The sequence below is a fragment of the Oreochromis aureus genome, linkage group 7, assembly GCF_013358895.1.
Source record: "Oreochromis aureus strain Israel breed Guangdong linkage group 7, ZZ_aureus, whole genome shotgun sequence".
Classification (NCBI taxonomy): Eukaryota; Metazoa; Chordata; class Actinopteri; order Cichliformes; family Cichlidae; genus Oreochromis; species Oreochromis aureus.
In genome coordinates this window covers 29,258,547-29,282,491 of record NC_052948.1, presented here as the reverse complement: position 1 = coordinate 29,282,491, position 23,945 = coordinate 29,258,547, and the positions used below count along the sequence as shown (strand labels likewise).

The 23,945-nt window shown below is 41.3% G+C and overlaps 2 protein-coding genes across 2 annotated transcripts; both read left to right on the top strand.

Annotated features, from left to right (window-relative positions):
* Positions 1-853: 853 nt before the first annotated feature.
* LOC116311842 lies at positions 854-7,632 on the top strand. The gene is made up of 3 exons (XM_039614734.1): positions 854-888; positions 1,475-1,540; positions 6,420-7,632. Exons 2-3 carry the CDS (start codon positions 1,530-1,532, stop codon positions 7,630-7,632), a joined length of 1,224 nt encoding a protein of 407 aa, XP_039470668.1. The 5' UTR covers positions 854-888; positions 1,475-1,529.
* An 89-nt stretch (positions 7,633-7,721) lies between these two features.
* LOC120441066 lies at positions 7,722-9,956 on the top strand. The gene is made up of 3 exons (XM_039614733.1): positions 7,722-7,947; positions 9,163-9,263; positions 9,301-9,956. The coding sequence occupies exons 1-3, from the start codon at positions 7,724-7,726 to the stop codon at positions 9,954-9,956; spliced, it is 981 nt and encodes a 326-aa protein (XP_039470667.1). The 5' UTR covers positions 7,722-7,723.
* The last annotated feature ends 13,989 nt before the right edge of the window (positions 9,957-23,945 follow it).

Sequence of the window (23,945 nt, the reverse complement as noted above, 5' to 3'; positions counted from 1 at the left end):
TTTTGTCCTGTTCGGTTTATTTCCCACATTCATGTTTCTCACTTCCTGTTTTCTGTGCCAGCATATTGCCTGTGTATTGTGTTCCAGTTATTTCCAAGTATCATTAGTCAGACTAAGTTCAGCTGTGTACTCACCGGTTTCTAATCACTCATCATCTAGCATGTATTTAAGTCCTCAGTTTCCATCAGTTCATTGTCGTGTCATTGATGTCGGTGTCGTCTTTTCCGCATGTGTGTTCAGTTCACTCAATCAGCCAGCCAGCCAGCCAGCCAGCCGGTCCAGTCCAGTCCAGTCCAGTCCAGTCAGCCAGTTCAGTCATCCAGTCAGTCGTTTCAGTTCATGTTCTGTTCATCCAGCCTACAATAAAACACCAGTTCTCATCTTTCACTGCGAGTCCTGCGTTTGGGTCCCTTCCTCTTGTCCTCTCATCCACACACGACACTCCTGACAGATAACTTATTAAATGATGAACACCATAGAGTTAAAGTTAAATTTCCAAAAAAGTTTATAATTCAGTGTAAAAAAGTTAATGTAAACAACATGTGTCAACATGTGAAAGTGTGTAATTCATATATCTACAACTTCAGAGTCAGTTTAGGTTTAATGACTGAGAAACCTGCAGGCTTTTGTAAAACCAGCTTGTCATTGTAGTTTCTCAGCATATGTACAATATGTGCTGCACATATTTTATTCGTGTCGTCCTCATCTATTTGCTGATAATACAGTTCCAAAAGGAAAACATTAGGAAGCCACCTGTGAAATCAGAGGACTCTGTGAGGGCAGAGGGGCCGTCCCTTCTTCTGATGGTGTATAAAGTCTGTGGGCACTGACTCACCTCTGCTCTTTCTGCCTCCTCAGATATCACAGAGCCTGAAGCCGACAAAACAGGTAAGACGATGGATTAGTTTAAATATCGGTTGGTTTAAATAGCTTTAAACTCTATGCAGAGCCAAGAGTGATGTAAATAATATTTTAACTCATACTCATTGATATTTTTTATAATTAATTATTATTGTTTCATAGTTGTGGTGAGTTTTTTGCTCAGTGACGCTATGAAAACCTTTCAGTAGTTTTGGAAATTCACCCGTGGTTTGGCTGATTAACTCTAGCAGTGATTCACACAATACACACATCCTGTCCAGTTTAATTTCAAAAACTAGAATTAATTTTAATTTCTAGGGGAAGGGTGTCGTTCAATTGTTTCAAATGTCTTGAAATACACTAAGAATTCAGAGACTCACTTACCGTTAAAGGATGGAGCTCCAAATAAGAATTCAGTAAACTTTTGTGCAGGTAACTTTTCTTCCCTTGTTTCTTTCTTCTTCTTCTTCTTCTTCTTCTTCTTCTTCTTCTTCTTCTTCTTCTTCTTCTTCTTCTTCTTCTTCTTCTTCTTCTTCTTCTTCTTCTTCTTCTTCTTCTTCTTCTTCTTCTTCTTCTTCTTCTTCTTTTTTTTTTTTTGCTTTATTTAATCCAGATACCAGCACTGATTTCAAGCTTCTTGGGTGGACACCTCTGTAATATTCATCACCATGGCAACACAGTGAGTGAAATGTTTAAGCATTAAAATAAAAAGGAAGAAAATGTAATATGGTATCTAAATATGAAATATTATAACATTATAACAAAGACACAAATTAAAATTTGTTGACTAAGATGTCTCTCTTGTGTAGAGCTCACAGAAAGCCCTGGGTTAAAACAGATTATGATCTACTGATTGAATAGTCTGAGGTAGCATACTCTAAAGTTGAAACCAAAATGAGATGACTCTGTCCCAGACAGATCTATAACAAGAGTCGCTGACTGTTGTATGACAGATCTGTATCTGTCTTTGTGGCAGCGGAGCTGAATCAGTCAGTTAGAGAAGAAGCTCTGCTGCCTGTCCAATAAGTGGTGCAGAGAGTGGTCAGTATCCATGATGGATAGCAGTTTAAGTGATCTCGTGTCCCCCACATCTTCAAAAGTGTCCACTGCGCAACCAGTCGGAGAGCCAGCCTTCCTCATTGGCTTATTTAGTCAGTTGATGTTTCCAGCTTTGGTGCTGCTCAACCTGCAGACCCTGTGTACCCTGCTCATCCCAAGTGACTGATGGAAAACCCCAAACACTTTAATCAAAACGGTGAAGGATCTCAACTTCCTTAGTATTATGGCCTGCTTATGTTTTTATTGATTGGTATTCCTCCTGTCCATCACTAATGCATCCAACCACTGAGGGATCATCAGAGTATTTCTGTAGGTGTCATGACCCAAACTGGACTAAAAATCTGAAGCATAGATGGTGAATGGGAATTTAAACAGCACAGTCCCTTATGGCGATCTGCTGCAGCACATCACCAAATCAGACAGCATTGCCTAATATCATATAATCTGCCAGTTAATCGGTAATCCAGGACTACTCAAGAAATCAACAAAGGTAATCCTTACTGCGCAGCCATTCATTCAGTCAAAAAGTGAAATTTTAAAGCATCATTCACCATCTGAGAGGTGTTGGTTCAAATAAGGGACTCAGTGATTTTCCATGGAATGACCCAACCCTTTGATGAGAAGATGATCCTAATTTATTATTCTGACACTGGTATGTTGGGCTGTTTTTTGTTTTTTTCCTTTTACAGTGTTAAGAGTGTTTTTGGTAAGATGATCCCTGAGTGATAATAATAAAATGTCATGGTTCCGGGACTTCTGTATTCTGTTAAGTCCATTTGTTATTCCAAAGATTCATGATAGGGTTCCCAGGTCATTCTGTTTAGTTTAGTTTATTGGATTCCCCCTTGTGTCTTTGCCCTCTGTCGCCCTCTGTGTGTCTGTGTTTATTTAAATGTGAGTTCTTGTGCCTTGTTTCCCCTCGTGTTTTATTCCATCATGCTTCCCCAGCCTGTCATGTCTGTGCTCTCCCTCGTGGTCCTCCGCGTTATCTCTCCCCCTCCAGTCTACGTCTCTGTGTACTTCCTGTTTTACTTTGATAGTCTCCCATCAGTGTACATCATGTTGTGGCCGTTTATCAATGCCCAAATGCTGCGAGTACGCATCGCGTGCTTTCGGTGAGTACGCACCGCCGAGAACGCACGGGAGTACGTACCCGCCGAGAACGCGAGCACGGACTCGTTGGCCGTTTCTCAATTCTCAGAAACGCGCGAGCACGGACTCGTGATTTGTACAGTCGGAACACCAGCGCACGTGATGATGTCACAGGTCCGGAGTTTTTACTGCCGTCCCCTCTTAATGTAACTGTGAGTAACATGTTATGAAGCTTAACTTTAATCACAGCCAAACCGGTTTACTCAGGAACAAATAACACACTGAAATAAACCAAACATTAACATTTAGAAGTGATCTACGTGACTTATATATCATTTTTAACCTCAGTAGTGAAACCTCTATTAATAAAAATAGTGTACATGTACATACGTGTACATACCTTAATAAAAACAAGCAGGTGAGATGTTAGAACGCTTTTATTTCTATTCTAGTGGACACTCAATACTATAGACAGCTGCTGGGGTTTCTTTAACCTGAGTAGTGAGAAGACCGCGAGCGGGGGGGGGGCGATGTGCCGGGAGTCCGCTGTTGAGTTTTGGACGAAATGCATTCTGGGATATATAGCTGTCCCAAGTCTACACCGATGCATGCTCGATAAAATGGGCGGATCGAGAACACATCCGGGACTTTTTCGCGTTCTCGGCGTGATGCGTACTTCGAATTGGAACAGTACTTGGTCTCCGACTGATGACGTATCACGAGTACACGAGAACGCAAGTACGCACAAGTACGCATATTGATAAACGCCCTGTGTTTGCTCCTGCCCTGTGTTGTTATGATTATCAATGTCAGCTGTGTTCCCCGTGTGCTCCCATGTCCCTCGTTATCCTTCTGTGTATTTATGTCCGCGTCTCCCTCAGTTCTGTTTCACGTCCTCCCTCATGGCTACGTGACTCTCTTTGTGTCTCCCCATGAGTTTAACATTTCCCAGTTTAGGTTTTGTATCGCTTTTTGCCATCTTCAGCAAATAAAGCTGCATTTTGAGTTTAAGCCCAGTTTCCATGAGTTTGCTTTTGGGTCCCCTCCTGCCTGCACACAGCTGCTTTTATGGCATAAAATTGATATTGGGAAAGGTTCTTATTATGGAACTTTTGGAACACAAAGGCCAAAATTTCCTTAAAGGCTCCACTAGTGCACAGCCCTCTTTTGGTGTTAAAAAACATGCTGTTTACTATTACTGCTGCTACTTGTTTACTAAAGAGGTGCAGTGTCAGTTTTGGAACTGAAAGGCATGGACACATATTTTTGAAGCTGACCTTATTGCATCTGTATTTGTAGGCGTTTCCTTTTCAATAAAATGGATATGGCTCAAGAGCTTACAGTAGATAATGTGATGTGTTCTTTTGCGTTTCTGCTCATCATACATGTCAACTATAACACAGAGATTTCAGCTTAATATGTCAGAACAGTTTGCAACAAAGCAGCCATCCTCTGGATACATACTATCCTTCTCTGTAGTTGTTCAGTTCAATACAGTTTTTATTTATGAAGCAGAATTATAAATGCCGGTGCAAGTGCTGTACATGAATAAAATAAGTCTTCGATAATAAAATACACAATACGCCATACACATGTGCACACATGTGCACACACATCAATAAATATACCTTAAAGAATCATAAAAATACAAAAAAGCAACAACAAATGGCTGAGAACGCTCAATCCTCCACAATATTCTTTTGTCTAGTATTTTAAGTAAGAGTAACTGATCAGCAGATCTAAGCAACCTAAAAGCTAAGCAAGATATGGTGGTGTCAACTAATTAAGGGAATTAAAAACATACAATATTATCTTAAACTAAAGTCCTACAATTCACAGGAAGCCAGCGAAGGAAGGCCAGGACAGCTGAGATATGCTAGAACTTATTGATTTTAGTAACAAAATGAGCAGCAGTATTTTGGACCATTTGTATGAGAGAGAGGGAAGCATGATTCACCAATGTAAAGGGGATTACAATAGTCCTACTGAGTTGCAAGAAAAGCATTTCAAAGGTAAGGGCTTGACCTTAGATAGAAGCCTTAAGTGGTTCATAGGTTTTGACTTTTGTTTGCGCTTATACATCTTCTTGGTGTCCCCGGTGGGATACTTCATGGTGATCCATCTGTTGTCCTACTGGGAGACTTCAACACTCACGAAAGACATAGAAGAGCCACCTCGACAGGACAAGACTCGGCTGTCCATCTGCATCTAAAAGACAAAGGTCACTCTTTTGAGGATGCCACTGTTCACATTTTGGACAGAGAAGACAGATGGTTTGAAAGAGGAGTGAAAGAAGCCATCTATGTCCACTGTGAGCGACCATCTTTGAACAGAGGTGGTGGTTTACGACACCAACTGTCTGCCATCTATAATCCAGTTTTGAGATCCCTCCCCAGACGCCTTAATGCCCACGGACATCCTGGGCCATCTGACCTCAGGAAATCACATGATAGGGTGGGGTTAGGTTTCACAGCAGGTTTACCCGAAACCTTGGCTGATTGTGAGCTACACCCGTTTTCACACCTTGGCTTGTGTGATTAGTTAGAGGATCTTTAGGGGGTCTGTTGTCTCTCTGGGGGGACACTCCCATAGGGCTTGAATCTGGGACTCTCCGCCATTTGACCCTAGACCTGAAGAAGGTTCTCGGATGAGAGGTGACACGTCTTCAAGTAACTTAAAGAAGTCCAGATGCTTTTCTTTCCAAGCTCTTTAGGCTACTGAGAACCTTCACAGACATAATGCTGTACACTTTCGCATCTGTCAGTGCGCCCCAGGGTGGCTGTGGCTACATGTAGCTAGCCATCACCAGTGTGTGAATGTGTGGATGACTGGATGTGTAAAGCGCTTTGGGGTCCTTAGGGACTAGTAAAGCGCTATACAAATACAGGCCATTTACCATTTACTTTGGGAGGAACAACAAAGGAACAAAAATATAAAGATAAGCTCTGGCGGACTGGTTCTATGGTAGGTCTCAAAGGGTTAAATTGATCAGGTGATCTGGCTGTGCATGTTCACTGAGTCCAGAGGGTTAAGTCTGTTCTAACCCTTATGGGTCACAGCAGCCAATCAGACGAATTATGAGAATTTGATTTGCTGCTTGTATGATCTTACTGGTAAAAAAAAAAGAAAATCAATTTTCAATTCATTTTTATTTATATAATGCCAAATCACAACAACAGTTGCCTAAAGGTGCTTTATACTGTAAGGTAAATAACCTATAATAATAAATAAATATAAAGAATGTTTGTATAAAAAAATATAAAATATTCCACATATTGATGGTCCAAAATCCGTGAGGCAATACAAGCCTCCAGCTTTAAAAGCAGCAAACGCAGAATTTCATAATTATTAGAATCAATAATCATTTAAAGAAAATGTGTAAGTAACATTTACATTTTTTCCTACAGGAAGAATAACATCTCATCCAAATACAAAGACATCACCTCCAGAGTTGTGATTTCATCAAGATCTCTTGCTGTCTACCTACTGAGAACAAAAAAAGAGAAGACTGGATCTTTGACAAGAATGACTGTTGGAGAAAAAAATCCAAACAAGACAAATAAAACCATCTTACTTGTGGGAGAAACAGGAGCAGGAAAATCTACTCTGATCAACGCTCTGATCAACTACACCATGGGAGTAAAGTGGGAGGATAAAGTCTGGTTTCAGATCGGAGAGGAGAAGAGAACTCAGACAGAAAGCCAGACATCAGATGTGATCGTGTACGAGATCTTTGGTTTTGAAAATGAAACTCTGCCCTACTCTCTGACCATCATCGATACTCCTGGATTTGGAAATATTATGGGGAACAAAAAGGATGATGTTAGCAATCAAAAGTTACTTGACTTGTTTCGGTTAGAGGGTGGAGTTAATGAAGTTCATGCAGTGGGTCTGGTGACAAAAGCAAGTGATAATCGATTAAATGACCGACTGTTTTATGTGTTTGATTCAATGATGTCTTTGTTTGGAAAAGACCTGGAGAAAAACATTGTAGCTCTGATCACACACTCAGATGGAATGCCACCTAAAAATGCTCTAACAGCTCTCGAACATCAGAAGATAAAATGTGCTAAAAATGAGAAGAACCAATCACTTTATTTTCTTTTTAATAACCAACAGAACAAAGAGAGAACAGATGAAAATGAGTTTGGTTTGGAGACGGCATGGAGAGTAACAGAGAGAGGAGTACGTCAATTCACAGCCTTTCTAGAAGAAAGTGAAGCTCAAAAGCTGGAGACAACATCTGAAGATCTGAATGAACGCATCAGACTAACAGCCTGCATCCACAACCTGCAAGAGAGAATCAAGTTTATTGAGGTAAAACAGAGAGAAATCAAAAATACTCAAGAAGCTCTGAAGAAACCCGAAGAGAGGAAGATGATAGAAGAGTTCACTCCTCGTGTTGCTGAGGTCTTCAAACATAAAGAACCAGTCAGAGGGGGGATGTGTGGGCTGGAAGCAGCTGTCTGCTGTACAGTCTGTAAGGAGAACTGTCACTATCCTGGATGCACACTAGGGTGGAAACCTGAAAACTGCAAGGTCATGAAAGATGGACACTGCACTGTTTGTACCAAAAAGTGTCCTGCATTAGATCACGAAGAGAAAACTCGAGGTATGTGACCAGGTTAAGGAATGCCGAGAAGAAGAGATTGTTTGAATTCAATAAAACTGAACCTGAGGTGAGCATTTTGATAAATCTATGGGAAAGGAAATGAACAAACTGACAGCAGAAAAGTTACAGCTACTGGATGAAGCTTATCAACATGTGGTCAGACTGGATCAGATGGACCTGAATGTTAATTCAGTAAACACTTCTGTACACTTGGACTTTTTGATCGAGAAGATGAAGGAGAAAGGAGACAAAGAAAAGATCCAGAAACTGGAAGAGATTGAAAGCCAAGTTGATGAAGAAACCAGAGCAGCTCTGCAACACAGGTATGTTAAACTGCTAAACAGCTGTGCAGATAATAAGGTCTAGTTATGAAGTCATGTAGACTTGTGCACTGCCGGCAGTAACAAGCATCTTACCAGGTAACTACCAGGTTAAAGGTAGATGACACAGTTGACGGAGGTTTATTCACTATCATATCTAACCTGGTGGCCATCTCAAATTCGAGATGTCACATCTCAAGGGGTTTATCCTGATAAATAAATGTGAGAATTATAAGGTCAAAGAAGAGAAGTGGCTTATCTGTGACTTTACAGATTCTTTAATGCAACTCAGTAACAAGAAGACCAAGACCAGGCACCTACTTGTGACTAAACACATGTACTTCTGACAGTTTGACAAGATAATAATATTGATAGTGTCCCCCTCACCTGTTGCTCAGCTGTAATCTGAACCTACTCCTCTGGTTTTCAAGTTTGTTGTGCCAAATAAACCAAAGAGAAAACCAGAATGTAAAGCCACAAGCTGGAATCATTAAAGTATGTGTGTTGCCACTCCACTAGCATATACCTTATCTCTGTGCTGGTATCAGCCACTTTAACTTGATCCAGCAAACAGACTTTCTGGCAAATATTAGCATGGTGGGATTATTTTACATCTCTTGTTTTTTCTGATGAGATCACTGGTCCAGCTTAATTTATGAGACCATTAGCTATTAGCTATTTACAATGCTATCAGCCAACTTCTGTTTAGCATCTTCTACATTGGTGGTTAGTTGGCCTGTGCTCCAGGATGGATCTGTTTCTCTGTTCATTAACCATTGCTGTCAAACAAGATCTTTGATATGTTACAGTTTCATCATTCCTACCATCCAACAACTTTTTTCACCATTGTGATGACCAAAATCAAATGAATTTCTATTGAATACAATTACATTTTATTAATATAGAAACAAATCGCAAAAACTGTTGCCTGAAGGTGCTTAATATTGTAAGGTAAAGACCTTACTATAATACAGACAACAATACAAAATCAATACAATACAATAAGGCACATGGGGAATTGCATTGTTCCATATGTGTACATGTGTCACAACATGACACATAACATAAAATAAAAGATTTCAAATGACTGGTTGTGAGAGTATAGATAGAAAAATGAGCTCAAATTGGCAATAAAATAGTTTAATTTTACAGCAAGTGATCAGTTATGTATTGCATCATATGAAAATAAGAAACAGAAATCTGTACTTTCTCCTACAGGATCAATCTCATCTCACCACCATATGAGGATATTTCATCCGACAGCTTTCTGATCTGTTCAGGACCTCCTGCCGTCTACCAGCTGAGGCCAAAAAAGAGAAGTTTGGAACTCTGACAAGAATGACTGTTGGTGAAAAGATATTAACAAGATAAATAAAACCATCCTACTTGTGGGGAAACAGGAGGGGAAATCCACTCTGATCAACACTCTGATCAACTACACCATGGGAGTGAAGTGGGAGGATGAAGTCTGGTTTCAGATCGTAGAGGAAGAGAAGAAAAGTCAGTCACAAAGTCAGACATCAGATGTGATCGTGTACGAGATCTTTGGTTTTGAAGATCAAACTCTGCCCTACTCTCTGACCATCATTGATACTCCTGGATTTGGAGACACCAAAGGTGATGAACATGATAACATCGTTAGTGAAAGATTATTGGACTTGTTTCGGTCAGAGGATGGAGTTCATGAACTTAATTCAGTGGGTCTGGTGATGAAGGCGACAGATAATCGACTGAGTAAGTGGCAGAGATACATCTTTGATTCTGTGATTTCTCTGTTTGGAAAAAACTTGAAGAAAAATATTGTAGCTCTGATCACACACTCAGATGGAATGCCACCTGAAAATGCTCTTGAAGCACTTGAAGCAGCAAAGATTGAATGTGCCAGAAATGAGAAGAATGAGCCTGTTCACTTCCTGTTTGATAACCAACAGAGCAAAGAGAGAAGAGAATCATATCAGGGCTCTTTAATAAAGTCATGGAACTTAACAAAGAAACAAATGGGGATTTCTTAACTTTTCTTACAAGTTGTGGACCTCAAAGGCTGATGAAAACCAAAAAGTGTTGAAGAAGCGCATCAAACTGAAAGCCAGCATCCAAAACCTGCAAGAACGAATCAAAATGATTGAACTGAAACAGACAGAAATTAGACAGATTCAAGTAGGTCTGAAGAAACACGAAGAAACCATGAATGAGAACGAGAATTTTACCATTGAAGTAGATGAGGCCTACACAGAAGAAGAAAATATCAAAGGTGGGATGTGGGGTGCTTTTATTATCAGGGAGCTCTGTGCTGTACAGTCTGCAAGGAGAACTGTCACTATCCTGGATGCACTGTGTCCTGGTATCCTTCACACTGTGAGGTCATTAAAGATGGCAACTGCACTGTTTGTATCAGGAAGTGTCCTGCATCAAAACATGTGAAAGAAAAGTGGAGATATGTGAACAAGACCAAAAAGTTAAGAAGACGATGGAAGAAATGAGAAAGAAATATGAGACAAATAAAATGAAAGTCAGAACAAGCAAAGCCTTTTGGAAAATCTTGAAAAGGAAATGAGCCGACTGACAGCAGAGAAGTCACAGTTACTGGAAGAGTCCTACAAACATGTTGTCAGTCTGGAGCAGATCGCTCTGAAAGCTGATTCAGCGTCCACTATTGTCCACCTGGACTTCCTGATTGAGAAGATGAAGGAGGAAGGAGACGCAGAGAAGGTCCAGAAACTGGAGGAGATGAGAAGCAGAGTGGATGAAGGAACCAGAGATGCTCTATAATAAACCAATAACATTTGAGAAAAAAGGTTAAAGGAGGAGTGAAAATATGAACAAAATTATTCTGACTCTATGAACATGAAAAACGTTTTTTGTTGTTTGATTTGATTGTAAGATTCTTTTAATGCTGTCAGAAAAAAATTGCTGGAGGAAGATTTTTCCCAAATCTGTAAAAGCTAATCTGTATAGCTAAATATGTCCTTTAAAAAAAAAATCTTATTCTTATTGTATCTTATATAATTTACTCATACATATTTAGAACTGGTATATAAAATCCAAAATGTAATATGTGTGAAGCGGAGTGGGGACTCAGCTGACAGCTGGGCTTCAAGCCAAGTGGAAAGATTTGGATCCTTTCATGTTGGACTTGATTTGTTCAAATTCTCCATATTCTGTTCTTCCACATGAAACCATCTCCTGCTTGATGCACTTTTCTGTCAGTCCTCAATAAAATCTCTGCTTCATTCAGTCAGTTTGCTCAGAGTGTCCTTACTGGATCATCAGCTGATTTTTTTCTTTTTGTTCAAACACTTTCAGTTTATTGTGAGTAGCAGCTCTCAGACACGCTCAGCAAACACATACAAAGCTCCATCAGAGCTGAGATTTCATTCAAACGTCAAAATAAATATAAGAAAAACCAGGATGCTAATCACACCTAGGATGTTAGCCTGCTAGCATCATTCCCTTGCTCGACTTGCTGTTATTTGTATTTCACAGGATGTCAAACAAAATGAGGTAATTTGCAAAACATGCTGTAAAACTATTGCCTCAAAAAAGCAGTACCTTGAATTTATTCCACCAGCTGAAAAACCATCCACTGCAAAATGAAGACTGTTTTAAACTCTGCATGTCGGGATTGCGGATACAGGACCCAAACGCAGGACTCTTTGAATGAAGACAGTATGTTTATTTACAGTGCAGAAGACAATCAAAATACAGAATGTCTTTTTTGCAAGCTCCAAGTGACTATGTGTGTTGCAGATTCCCGTGCAGTGTTTTCCTTCTGTGCCAGTGGGGAAAATCCTGTTTTGTTCATACATTAGCCGCACCTGACTAAAAGCCGCAGGTGTTTTAATGTTTTATTACCATATGTAAGAGAATATGCACAAAGGGGATTGTCAGGAAAGAGATGGCTGTTTGGGAACACATCCCTTTTAATAATATTTTGAAAAACAAGTTACCGGTACATATTTGCATAACTTTTTACGTAAATGTACAAGTACCAGTAATTACAAGTATGAAACACGTACTGTGCTGTTTAAACGAGTAACAAATGTACTGTATAACAATAACCTACAGCACACCAGAAAAATAGATTCGGCCTACCTTTTGGGCTAATGTTCAGTAACACGGCTTCAACAAGAAGAAAAGTCAGTCATTCATCACCATCTTTGTCTTCTTCCTGCACACTAAAACCACCAAAGTCCTCTTCTCCAGTGTCAGAAACGAACAGGCTCAGGGTGGCTTCGTCATCCACTCTCCGCTTCTCTCCTTCGTTGTTGCTTTCAAAACCAAAGAAATCCTCATTGTCAGTGTCAGAATCGAACACCCTCTGAAGGGCCGTGGCGGTGTCCTCCTCTCCATCACGCAGCAGTCCAGCCCTTCGAAATCCGTTGGTGATCGTGGATGTTTTGACACTTCTCCACGCTGTCAGAATCCACTGGCAGACTTGGGCAAAACTTGCTTTTCGCATGCGACCAGTTTTGGTGAATGATTTATCACTGCTCGCCATCCACGCCTCCCACTGAACGCGTAGTGCTACTTTCAATGTATGATTCACACTGATGTCGAGTGGCTGCAGGTGCTTCGTTGTGCCTCCAGGAATCACAGCTGGAATCGAGTTTGTGCTCTTAATGGCTGCTTTCACAGAATCTGTGATATGGGCCCTCATGCTGTCCAAAACAAGCAATGCTTTTTTTGGCAAAAGAATCCTCCAGGTCGCTTCCCATAGCACTCTTGCAGCCACTCCTTCATTACGCTTTCCACCATCCATCCTTTCTTGGTGACTTTAACAGAGATGCCGCTCGGGATCTCTTCTCTTGGCATAGTCATCCGCTTAAAAATCACCATTAGCGGAAGTTTTAACCCTGATTAGGGTTGTTAGCTAAGATACCGTCATTGAGAAGCGGCACAACTAATGTTTCTATGCGAGCTCATTTGTGATGTGCACTGCTAGCCCGGACATTTATTTTTTAATGCACCCTCTCAGATTAACTCACTGGTGTCGTGTTCAGGGCTGGACTGGGACAAAAAATGGGCCCGGGCATTTTGACTAGAGACCGGCCCACCAGGTATTAAAGCCATAAAGCCTTTGAATGAAAGCAAACACTGTTGTGACAGTGATGTACACTGTCTTATTGCTATATGTATGATTTCTATACATTTTACATCAGATAAAAACTTTGATTGTAAAATTCAGATAATTATTTAATAAAAGCTAGATATTTTAAATGAGAATAAGAAAGAAAAGTATTTCCTTGTGCCCCCCTTTCCCTGTTAATGCCCTACCTGGCCCCCTGGCAACACTTTGCTAGACCCGCCCCTGCACAGTTACCAGCTGTCAGCTACACAGAAAAGGATGCTGGTGTTATTTGTCTCTCAGAAACAGTTCATAACTGCCCTTCAACTCATTCATGTCATCTAAAAGGTAAACCTGTTTCTCCATCACCTGTTCAGCTCTGATGATTCAGTAAGGACATCTCCTGGTTTCATCTTCATGTTTCCCTCTCACCAGATAACCAAACCGACATCATGACCAGCAGCTTTACAGCTGTGGCTCCAGCAAACATCAGCTGATACTAGAAATTAATATTAAAGAAATTCTAACAACAGCTGATCAAGCTTAAACATGCTGCTGTTGTTTAGCGTGACATCTGCTGGTTTCTTCTTTCTGGCACAAAGTGGGCGATAAACAAACAAGAGAGAAAAGCCGCTCAGCTGATCATTGATCAGTTTCATGATTGAAGTAACCACAGGAGAGAGAGGGGGAGAGAATGAGAGAAGAAGAGGCAGCTGTCAGCATAAAGACGCAGAAAAACTCCAGCTTTGTGTCTTGTGTGTTCTAGCTGAAGTACCGGACAACCTGCGTTCCTTTTCAGCTCAATACGAAATGCGTAATATTTTCTCTGAATACGGGACGGTTGGCAACTCTACTAACTAACCTTATGAATAAAATAAAGTTCACTATCAGTAACATCATAGCACCCACCCAGCTGTATAGCAACTCCGTCGTGCTAGCTAGTACGCAGTACGAGCTATTGTAACTGACGGTAAAAAGTCAGCACAACGAAAATAAACTACACCTAAACTTGGTTTATATCTGACCCAGATATACTGCAGGTCATAACTTCTTACCTGAAGTTCAGTTCAACTGACACTCAGACCAGCGGCCGCCTCGGGTCTCTCCTCCTCCTGCCTCCCCTTTCCCTCATCCACCTGCTGGCCTTTGTGGAAGCTCCGCCATAGCCACCACCAAACAACTGAGTTATTTGCCAGCATCTGGCCAATCCACCACCTTTCATTGTTTATACCGTTACCCCCCCCAAAAAAATCATCAGCCCATAAAAACGAAAAATCACCATCGTCCCCCTGGGCAAATGCCCGATGGCCAGTCCAGCTATGGTCGTGCCATCAGTTAACCCTTCGCATGCCAGCTGTGGCACGCGTGCCCAGGGTTGCCAACCCCTGGTTTAGGGTCAGAAAGGATGTATTAAAAGATGAAGATGAAAAGGAAGAACAAAGGATGAAAGGGTACCCAACGGCAGGAGAAGGGATTGCTGATCCTATATAAGAGGAAGGATGATATGCCCCGGACTGCTGCTCTCCTGCCTGTCATTTGTGTGTCTTTGCTGTGTGTGCTTTAAGGCTCTACATGTGACGGTTGCTTCTTGTTCTATATGTTATTCTTGCTGTAAATGTACAGTTTTATGCTGTTTATATGACATTGTTAATTAACTCTGTTCTAATGCCATGTCACTAATACATTTTCGTATAAAAACGCATCTTTTTCTCTCCGTTTTGGCCTTCCGTCCACACTAAGACAGCATTTTTGGTCAAGGAAAATGGAGCTTTTTGAAAACACTCTCCAACGTGGATTCATTTGAAAACGTCATTCACATAGATTACTGGTTAAAATTTCGAGTTAATAAGTCGAAATTTTGACAATCAACAGAAAATTTCACTGACAGATTTTTATATAAGGTTTTTAAAGCTGTGGGGTTAATTTTTAACTAACATGAGCCGAGAGGCAGCAGCAACACTAGGCTAACACTAGCTAGCTAGCAAGTTCATAAACCTGGTGCTAAACTGCACTGTAAAATGTAATATTGTGTTTAATTAAAAATATTAAATAGGCTGAACTCAATTTTTATCAATTTGTTATTAGAACTCAATTTAAATAAGTTACCAGTACTTTTTATGCAAAAACGCTGATAAACTCCATTTATTTGAGTTGTCTTAACTTAGAAAAACTAAGTAAGCTGGAAGTTTTGCTTCTCAGTGCGGAAGGATGAAAGATGTGTTTTGAAAATGCCACGTGATTACCGTCCTCCTCCCTCTCGGATCAGTCCGCATGTTCACGGTGCATTTTTTATGGAATATGTTGAGCAAACCTGGAGAAGCGTCAGCTCAAGATATTATTGTTGTCATTGCTGTGGATCTTTACCTGATACACTGACTTGGTGAGTAAATGTTTACTCTTATTCAAACTGATTTTGTGGCTTCTGTTAGTTTAGCACCAGGTTTAAAATTTTGCTAGCTAGTTAGTGTTAGCCTAGCGTTGCTGCTGCCGCTGGGCTCATGTTACTTAAAAAATTAACACCACAGCCTTAAAAACCTTACATAAAATTATGTGGTGAAATTTTCTGTTGATTGTTTGAAATAAATAAGTGAGATAAGAGCCCAGATAAAATTCTTCGGGAGGTGCAGCCGTTAGGGGTGGGGTAGGTAGGTGTGGGGGGTGGATAACAGAGCTCTCCGAAAACGTGGAAGCACTTTTGCAAATATGTGATATTTCGATAAATTAAGTAGATATTTGAGCATTACATAGCTACACTGTCGCCTGAAAATATCTTAAAAGGTTATTTTGTGACCCAGAAAGGGTAGTCTGGGGAAAAGGAGGATCGCATTTGTCGGCCACGGTTGTCGGAGCCTGTGTACTTGTAAGCGCGGCAATGGCGGAGGAGCGCCGCTGAAAAACTTTTTCTGGGTCACAAAATAAACTTTTAAGATATTTTCAGGCGAGAATGTAGCTGTGTAAATTTCAGATATCTGCTCGATTTATCAAGACATCACATATTTGCAAAAATGCCCCGACGTTTTCGGAGACTTCTATTATTTTTTTTTCATGCTTTGTGGCAGCTTTAGAACATCTGTGGCATCTATTAATGTCAAATCTAGCCTTTATTTAACAACATAAGCAAACTCTATGTTACAATGATTGCACAGCCATTAAGGATTAAATCAGTTTCTGAAAAATGTTCTGTTTTTTCTCCCTCTGCTTGCTTCTTACTGTCTTTGAGGCTCGGGACCAGCACTCCTGTTGTTGGACAGAAAGACATCAGTAAGTATTTTGGTTTTCCAATATATTAGCAACTGTCAGTGACATTTATATTAATCAGGCTGAACTTTAATCATACTTTAGATCAGCCTGTTTTACTTATTGTTTTGTTTGTGCTTTGGTTTGGGGAAGTTGTTTCTTTACTGATCTTTTCCTGTCTTCTGTTATTAGACTTGGCCCGAGTTTGTCCTTCATCGTGCGTCGTGCATCGTGTAGTGTACGTGGGGTAACGAGAAGCGATTAACACCTCACGACCAGCTCCCGATCATCAATCGCTTGGTCGGGAGGATTTCAAACCTGTTTGAAATCCTCCCGACCGTCGTGAGGGTGTTACTGCAGCTTCTCACACTGCGCACGCGCAAACACAAATGTCAGCGAAAAAGACGGCGCAGCACGGCAGTGCAGCGTGTGATCTGGACACAAGCGATGGAGGCACAACTTGTAGAACTTTGGAAAGCTCACCCGAGCCTTTTCGATGTGGCCTCACAAAATTATCACGACCACAACAACCGTGAAAATAGTTGGATTTACATTGCTGCTCAATCACAGCTGCCTGATCAATGTTTTTCGTAAAGTTGATGGCGGTGGTGTGCGTTTCTGTGTGAGTGAAAGACAGAGAGGGAGAGCGATCGACAGAATTTCTGTTATAACCTTCATTTTATGAACGCACAGTTTGAGCACTCAGGTCGCATCAGAGCATCGGGCCGTATAGTGTGAGACCCTGCATCGTGACCTATGAACTTCTAACCCCTGCGAATCAATCGTACAGTTTGAGCAGGAGCTGAATCGCGCGACTGAAAAAATCGCACAGTGTGAGCCCGGCATTAGGAAGTGTTACGAACAGCTGATCGGATCGGCAAGGGTGTTTCTGGAATATTATGTTTTTGTTGCTGCAAGTGGTTTTTATGCAATTTTTGCAAAGCTATATGTGGAAGGAAACTGTGACCTAGGACAAGCTGATGGCATAAGATGTAAGTACAACTCCTCCGGTTTCAGATGCAAAAAAACTTATTACTCTAGCTTAGTAGTTGCAGTTCTACTGGGATTTAAAAATAGTTATGCAAAACGGAGCGTGCCTGCTCCAACCGGCTTTAAAGGGTTAAAAAGAAACGCTCTCTAATTTTTATGGTTGTTTAATTTGAATGAAGAGACACAGAATATCAACCACAAATTCAGAAAAAAAAACATTACATAAATGTTTTTTGCATGTCATTCACTGAAATAAATGTTTGATTTCCCAAAACTCAGCCTTAATTCTGGCTCCTACAGGGTAGATGCTCATGTGACAGATTACAGCCAGTCAATTACAGATCCTCCTCATCTAAACGTGTTATGTGTATAAAGCACACCTGTCCATGGAATGAAATTCTGGCATTTCCATCTCTCCACCACTATGGGCAACACCAAAGAGCTGTTAAAGGAAGTCTGGAACAAGATCAGCTTTGAATCTTAGCTTTGGTCTGCAGCTTCATGCAAGGTCATGCCTCAGTTGCCCATCCCGAATTTGGAGCATCCAGTGACATACTAGAGTTCATAAATATATCTTTTGGAAGATTTTTCATTTTATTTTGGTAATTGGTAAATGGTAAATTGACTGGTTCTTACATAGCACTTTTCTACTCAATCTGAACACTCAAAGTGTCATGTGCCGTCGGAGTGTCTGGGTTTTTTTCTGTTTGTTAGAGGAGTTTCAGATTTACATCTTCTGGGATGGTGTTTCCAGCATTTCACCTGCTCCTCATTCCCGGATAATAGCAGGAAGGTTTTTAAACTCTGTCAGTTCTTCCTGCTACCATTGGTGGTAACCCAGCCTCCTTGTGTTCAGCTTCATGGTCATCTGTCCTGTGTCTAATGTTGCCTCTTTGTTTGCAGCTCCATCAGATTCTTCTCCTGCTGTGCTTACACTCCAGGACCAGCACTGGAGGATCTCCTCTGTGACCTCCTCTGCAGTCAGAGCGGTCGGCCACCTGAACTGTTTCATCGCCGCCGCAGCCTTCCCCGCGGTCGGCCTCCGGACATGTCTGGTTGCCGCCGCTGCCTTCCGCGCGGTCGGCCTCCCGACCTGTTTTGTCTCTGTCGCTCATGTGTATTTAACCCTAGAACACTATCGCTATAAATAGTAACACAATCACTAATGCTGGGTGATTTTTACCTGATATAATATAACCAATAAAAAGTAATCAAATATATCAAAATATGACAACACATGACAAATTAGAGTGGTCGTCTTTTACTTTCAACTGTGCCATGTCTAACAAAATGAAAAATAAACCTCCTAAAACAAAATAATGACTCTGGAAAGCTGGTCTTTGGTCCACCCATTCCTGGGAAATTTGAGACTTCCCTGGTGAAGGCACAGGCTCCTCGACACACAAACAGCTGCAGGAGAGAGAAATCATGTAAATGTATTTGCTCGGGTGTAAATCACCCGGCGATAGTGTTCTAGGGTTAATGTGTATTTGAGAGCAGCGTCTCCACCACTTCTCTGCCAGTCCATCAGCTACCTTATGGTTGTTTCCAGGCCAAGTAAAAATTTTCTGGTCCATGTTTTTGATTGAAACTAATGTTGATCTCTTTTCCCTCTGAGCAGCCATGCCATGAGCCCATGCCACCCTGAGTTACTTGCCTCTGCCCTTGGCCACTGATCTCACTCTGTGGAATATTCACCTGTCTGGCGTCTTGCTCTTCTGGATCTAACATAACCAAAAATAAGCTGAAGTGCAATGAGACTCACAGTTTGCTACACAACAAGAACTGTTTCACTGTCAAATACTATGAAAAGTACTTAGTAAACTAAAACAGACAGACTGGAAGGCAGAACACACAGTGAGCAATGAGGGAGAACGTGACATTAGACAGAAGAAAACAAAGGATTTAAATACACAGGAAATGACAGGAGACAGGAAACACATGGGGAACACAGCTGGGGCTAATTACACACAAAGAGACAGAGGGTGCAAATCTGAACATAACACGAGACGATTGCGGTGTCCAAATCCAGGGGTAGCATGCTTCGAATACGGCTGTCCAAATTCAAAGAGTCTGTGAAAACTTGGATTTAGGGATTAATATAGGTTCCATGGTTTTCTCTCTTCTCTTATTTTTTGTGTGTGATCAGGACAATTCTGGAGAAGATGGGCCTGCAGGGGAAAGTCACCTCTTTGCAGGCCAGAAAGAAATGGGATAACTTTAAAAAAATACAAGGTATGTATGTGTGTTATTGTCAAGAGATGTACTCTAAGACACTTCTTCAGCTGAGAATCAGAGAGGAGAAACACACAGTTTTACTTGCATGCAAGGGCAGCCACAGAGCACTCACACTTGGAGTGAGGGCTCCGGGACTCGCACTCTGCCACTGCCCTGGTCTTTATTTATACACAAGAAGAGTAATACAACAGTGAATACGTTTGTTCAGTGGAATGTTGATGCGTGAGCATGTGCGGATATGTGTGTGTGTGTGTGTGTGCGCGCACGTGTGTGCGTGTGCCAGGAGAGGCTCCTCTACCTGGTACAAAGTGAAACTGCTTATTAAGCTCTTATCTAGCAGGTACTGCTCCTTCCCTGCATGAGAACAGGTCACAGTGAATCAAAACAGTCTGAGTTATAAAGAGGTCATCATGCAGTATTCTATCATATGCAAACTTATATCATTAAAAGCTTATACTGACTACTAAGTACAATTTTCTATTGACAGTTATCAAGAAAATAATTCTTAAGAATACAAGTTAATAAATGTGCAATTACTAACAGTTGTTGTGGTGTTTTTATTTGTCTACTGTCATTTTTGATTTCCTCTGCCAATTGGATTGCAAGTATCCAGGGTCAGGAGAGGAGGTCAGTGGGAAGCCCACTGCTGCTACTTGGCCCTGGTTTGCCCTCATGGATGAGGTGATAGGACAGAGGCCTTCCATTAGGCCTCCTGTCCTAATTTCCTCTCTCCCTGAGGACACCACAGGGCCACACGCAGCAGTGGGTGACTTAAACAAAAGCTATGAGGAAGAGGGTCAGCCACCCACAACAGGGACGAACAGAAGAAGATACAGGGATGCTGAGCTGCTAGACCTCATCAGAGAGGACATGAGGCAGCAAAGAGAGGCTCAGGAGAGAAGAGAGAGGATTGGCAGACTGTTTTCAATTCCTGAAAGATTAGTTCCAAAATGAGAAATGTATTTATGTGAATATATTAAGGTTTCCAAGATGGCGCTGGTGTACATGGCTTGCCGTCCTCGTCCACACCTGTTTCGCTGCTTTTTACCCCCTTTACCTTTTTTTATGGACCTTGGCATTGTATTTTTTATCCTTTTAGTTGTATGCTCATCTAGTGGCTGTGCACTGATTACGTACGACAGGCAAACACTTTTAAATTTTCTACTCTCCCATTCGTCTCGGGCTGACCCTTACTGGAATCTGGGCAACGCCACCCCGCCACAACCGGACCCTCCAACCGGCTTCTTCCACCTACCCTTTCCTAATCTACACAAGAACCGCTATAGGAAACACGGTAGAAGGGGGGCTTGTTTTTTTGCAGCTCTGTGCTTTTAGTACTTTTATTTTGTGAAATTGACCTGCCTTACCTCTGCTTGTTAATAACTAGCCTGTGGCCTTTTGTATTCTCTAGTGAATGTAATCTGAAGTGAAGTGAATGCCCATGGGGTCCTTGATGAATTTGGTCACATAAAATGTACTCGATTGATATACATTCAGATTACATCATGCCCATTTTCCTTGAATTTTAGTTTCTTGGAAAATAACAAACAAAACTCCAACACAAATGCCCTGGGCACAAAAAAGATTACAATATGCAGAAAACTGTTCAGGATTTTGTAGATTTCATTTATGGTCAATGTCACAGAAACAAGGCTTTTTGCAGATATACTGCCCACACACCTGCTCTCAACGGTTCAACTGTGACTTTATCTTTCTGACTTACTGAAACATGAGTCTTCAGACCATATGGACTCTTTCTCTGAGACTTCACACACACACTTCACTTCAAATGATGTTCAAACTCAAATATACACGGGCAGTTAGAAAATGAAGTTCAGCACAAAAGAGGTCGATATTGGAGTCATGGTGGTGACATTTAGGGTTTATTTATTTATTTATTTATTTATTTAGTTTTTCTATTTTGATCTTCAGATTTAGTCTCATAATATGAACAGTGAATGAAATCTGTGAGGAGGTGAAGCTGAAGGATGAAGAGCAGAACAACTGGGATATCAAAGAACATCCAGGATATCTGTTCAATTTAGGTCCTGTTTGTGACATTCCAAACAGAATGAAGCATTGCATCATCCTCAGACAGATGAGTCACACATAGACATGGAAGGCTCTGATCCTGTAGCACCTCCACAACCAATAGGAAAAACCACATCCTATCCAGATCTGCACCTCACAGAAACGCCCTCCATACTTTCAGGAAAGGAAATAAAGTTTTTAGCACAGTCACAGAGTGTCTGTTAATATCAATGGCGAATAGGGTTTATTAGTTATTGATGTGATGATGACTGCGGGTGAGCTGGAGGACCAATCAGCAGATCCTGGGGGCAGCATGTAGGGAAGTCCCATAGAGTGAAAGAGAATGATGAGAGGGAATCGATAGAGTTTAAGGAGACGTACAGGCTGATCTGGGTCAGAGCTAACACAGTATAAAGCTCATTACCATGCTGGAGGCAGAGTTTGTATTTCATAACTTTAACTCATCATTGCAAGGACTGGATATAGTAATACTGGTGGTTGATTCAATGAGGTGGAGAAGCAGTGAGCGTTCTCCTACTCGTCAAGTTTGCTGACGACACTGTTGTTGTGGGCCTGATCTCCGACAATGTCGAGATGGCCTGCCTGAAGGAGATTAGGAACCTGGAGACCCGGTGCCAGGAGAATAACCTCCTCCTAAACGTCAGCAAGACTAAGGAGCTGATCGTGGACATCACTACAAAGCAGACGAGGATTACAAGCCCCTCATCATCAGTGGCACGTCAGTGGAGAGAGTGGACAGTGTCCGATAACTGGGTGTCCACATCACTCAGGACCTGTCATGGTCCTGTCACATCAACACCCTGGTTAAGAAAGCCCCCCAGCGTCTCTTCTTCCTCAGAAGACTCAGACTTCCATCTGCCACTGAGGGTGCTCAAGAACTTTTACTCCTGCATCATAGAGAGCGTCCTGACGGGAAACATCTGCACCTGGTTTGGGAACAGCACCAAGCAGGACAGACAAGATCTGCAAAGAGTGGTGCGCTCAGCCGAACGCATCATTCAATCAGAGCTTCCTGACTGCTGTCCATCTACACCAAGCGGTGCAAGACTAAAGCCAGGAAGATTATGATGGACCTCTCCCATCCCAACAATGGACTCTTCTCACTGTTGAGGTCTGGGAAGCGCTCCCTCCCTTAAGGTCAAAACAGAGAGAATGAGGAGGAGCTTCTTCCCCAGGCTATTCGGGCCCTGAACCAGGTGTAGGACTGGACTCTCACACACATCACATCACCACACCCACTCTGGTTTTTCTTCTTGCACACTGTGAGATTATTATACTATCTTATGCCACCTTATACTTCTAATCAAAGAATTGTTGAATCATTTACGGCTATAGGCCACATTTTGCCTTGGATTAAAGATTGTGAAATCATTACACTGTTTTATGATGCATTATACTGCTGATTTATAAGAAATACTGTTTTCAGAGAATCATGGCCTTATTTGTCTGATTAGAAAGAACAGAACATACTGCACAGGAAGCCAAGGTCATAACTTAGGCTCACTGAGAGAGAAAGAATGTGGATGTTTAGGTTTTATGACTTTGGAGGGGGGCTGAAGCTATAAGAATGTTAGAAACGGTCAGACACTTCGAGATCTGGCGGACACCCTCCTGTCCACATCTTCCGTTCAGACATTTATGCTCAAAGTGTTGTATGGAATAATGAGAATTGTTTGGAATAAAGAGATTGTTGATTGAGCAGTTACACACAGAGTGTTGTTCTTCCTTCAGCCCAAAGATCAAAGAATTGGGATATTTAACAACACTTCCTATAATTTATAATTTATTTCTTTTGACTAATAATCTCTCACATAAACTGTTATTTGCACATTTTACTGTAAATTTCTAAGTTGAATTTGTAAATGTTGTAGTAACCTGTAAATTTGTATATCTTGATGTAAACCTACTGTCATTTAATGGTCAGGCATTGCACAGCTATAAGCATTTCACCTCATGTCATACTGTGTATGGTTGTGTGTGTGACAAATAAAATTTGAATTTGAATTTATAGGTAAGGTGAGAAAAAGAAACCAACAAAAAGAATTCTGGGAAATGTGACAGTTTTAATTGTCCCTTGGAAAAAGCATTTAGTGGTTAAAATCCACTCCTACTTTTAACATGTGAGGCTGAAACAAACTACATGTGCGTGCCTGCATCTACAGTTGCTGTAGGAACTTGAGTGTAAACGCGCTGGACCAAACATGTGGTTAACAAGGAAACCTGATCTCTCTTCTTTGTTCTTCACCTGCCTGAGGCAGCAACCGTCATAACGAGGGGAAAAAAGGCAACGAGCAGAAAGCTGAACGTTTGCACAGAGACGGTTTTTTATTGTGACCGTTGGTTATTTCTGAGATGTTATCTGTGGTCTGACTCTGTTTCTCACCAAGTGCACAATCCTCTGCTTTACAGAAATGTAAAT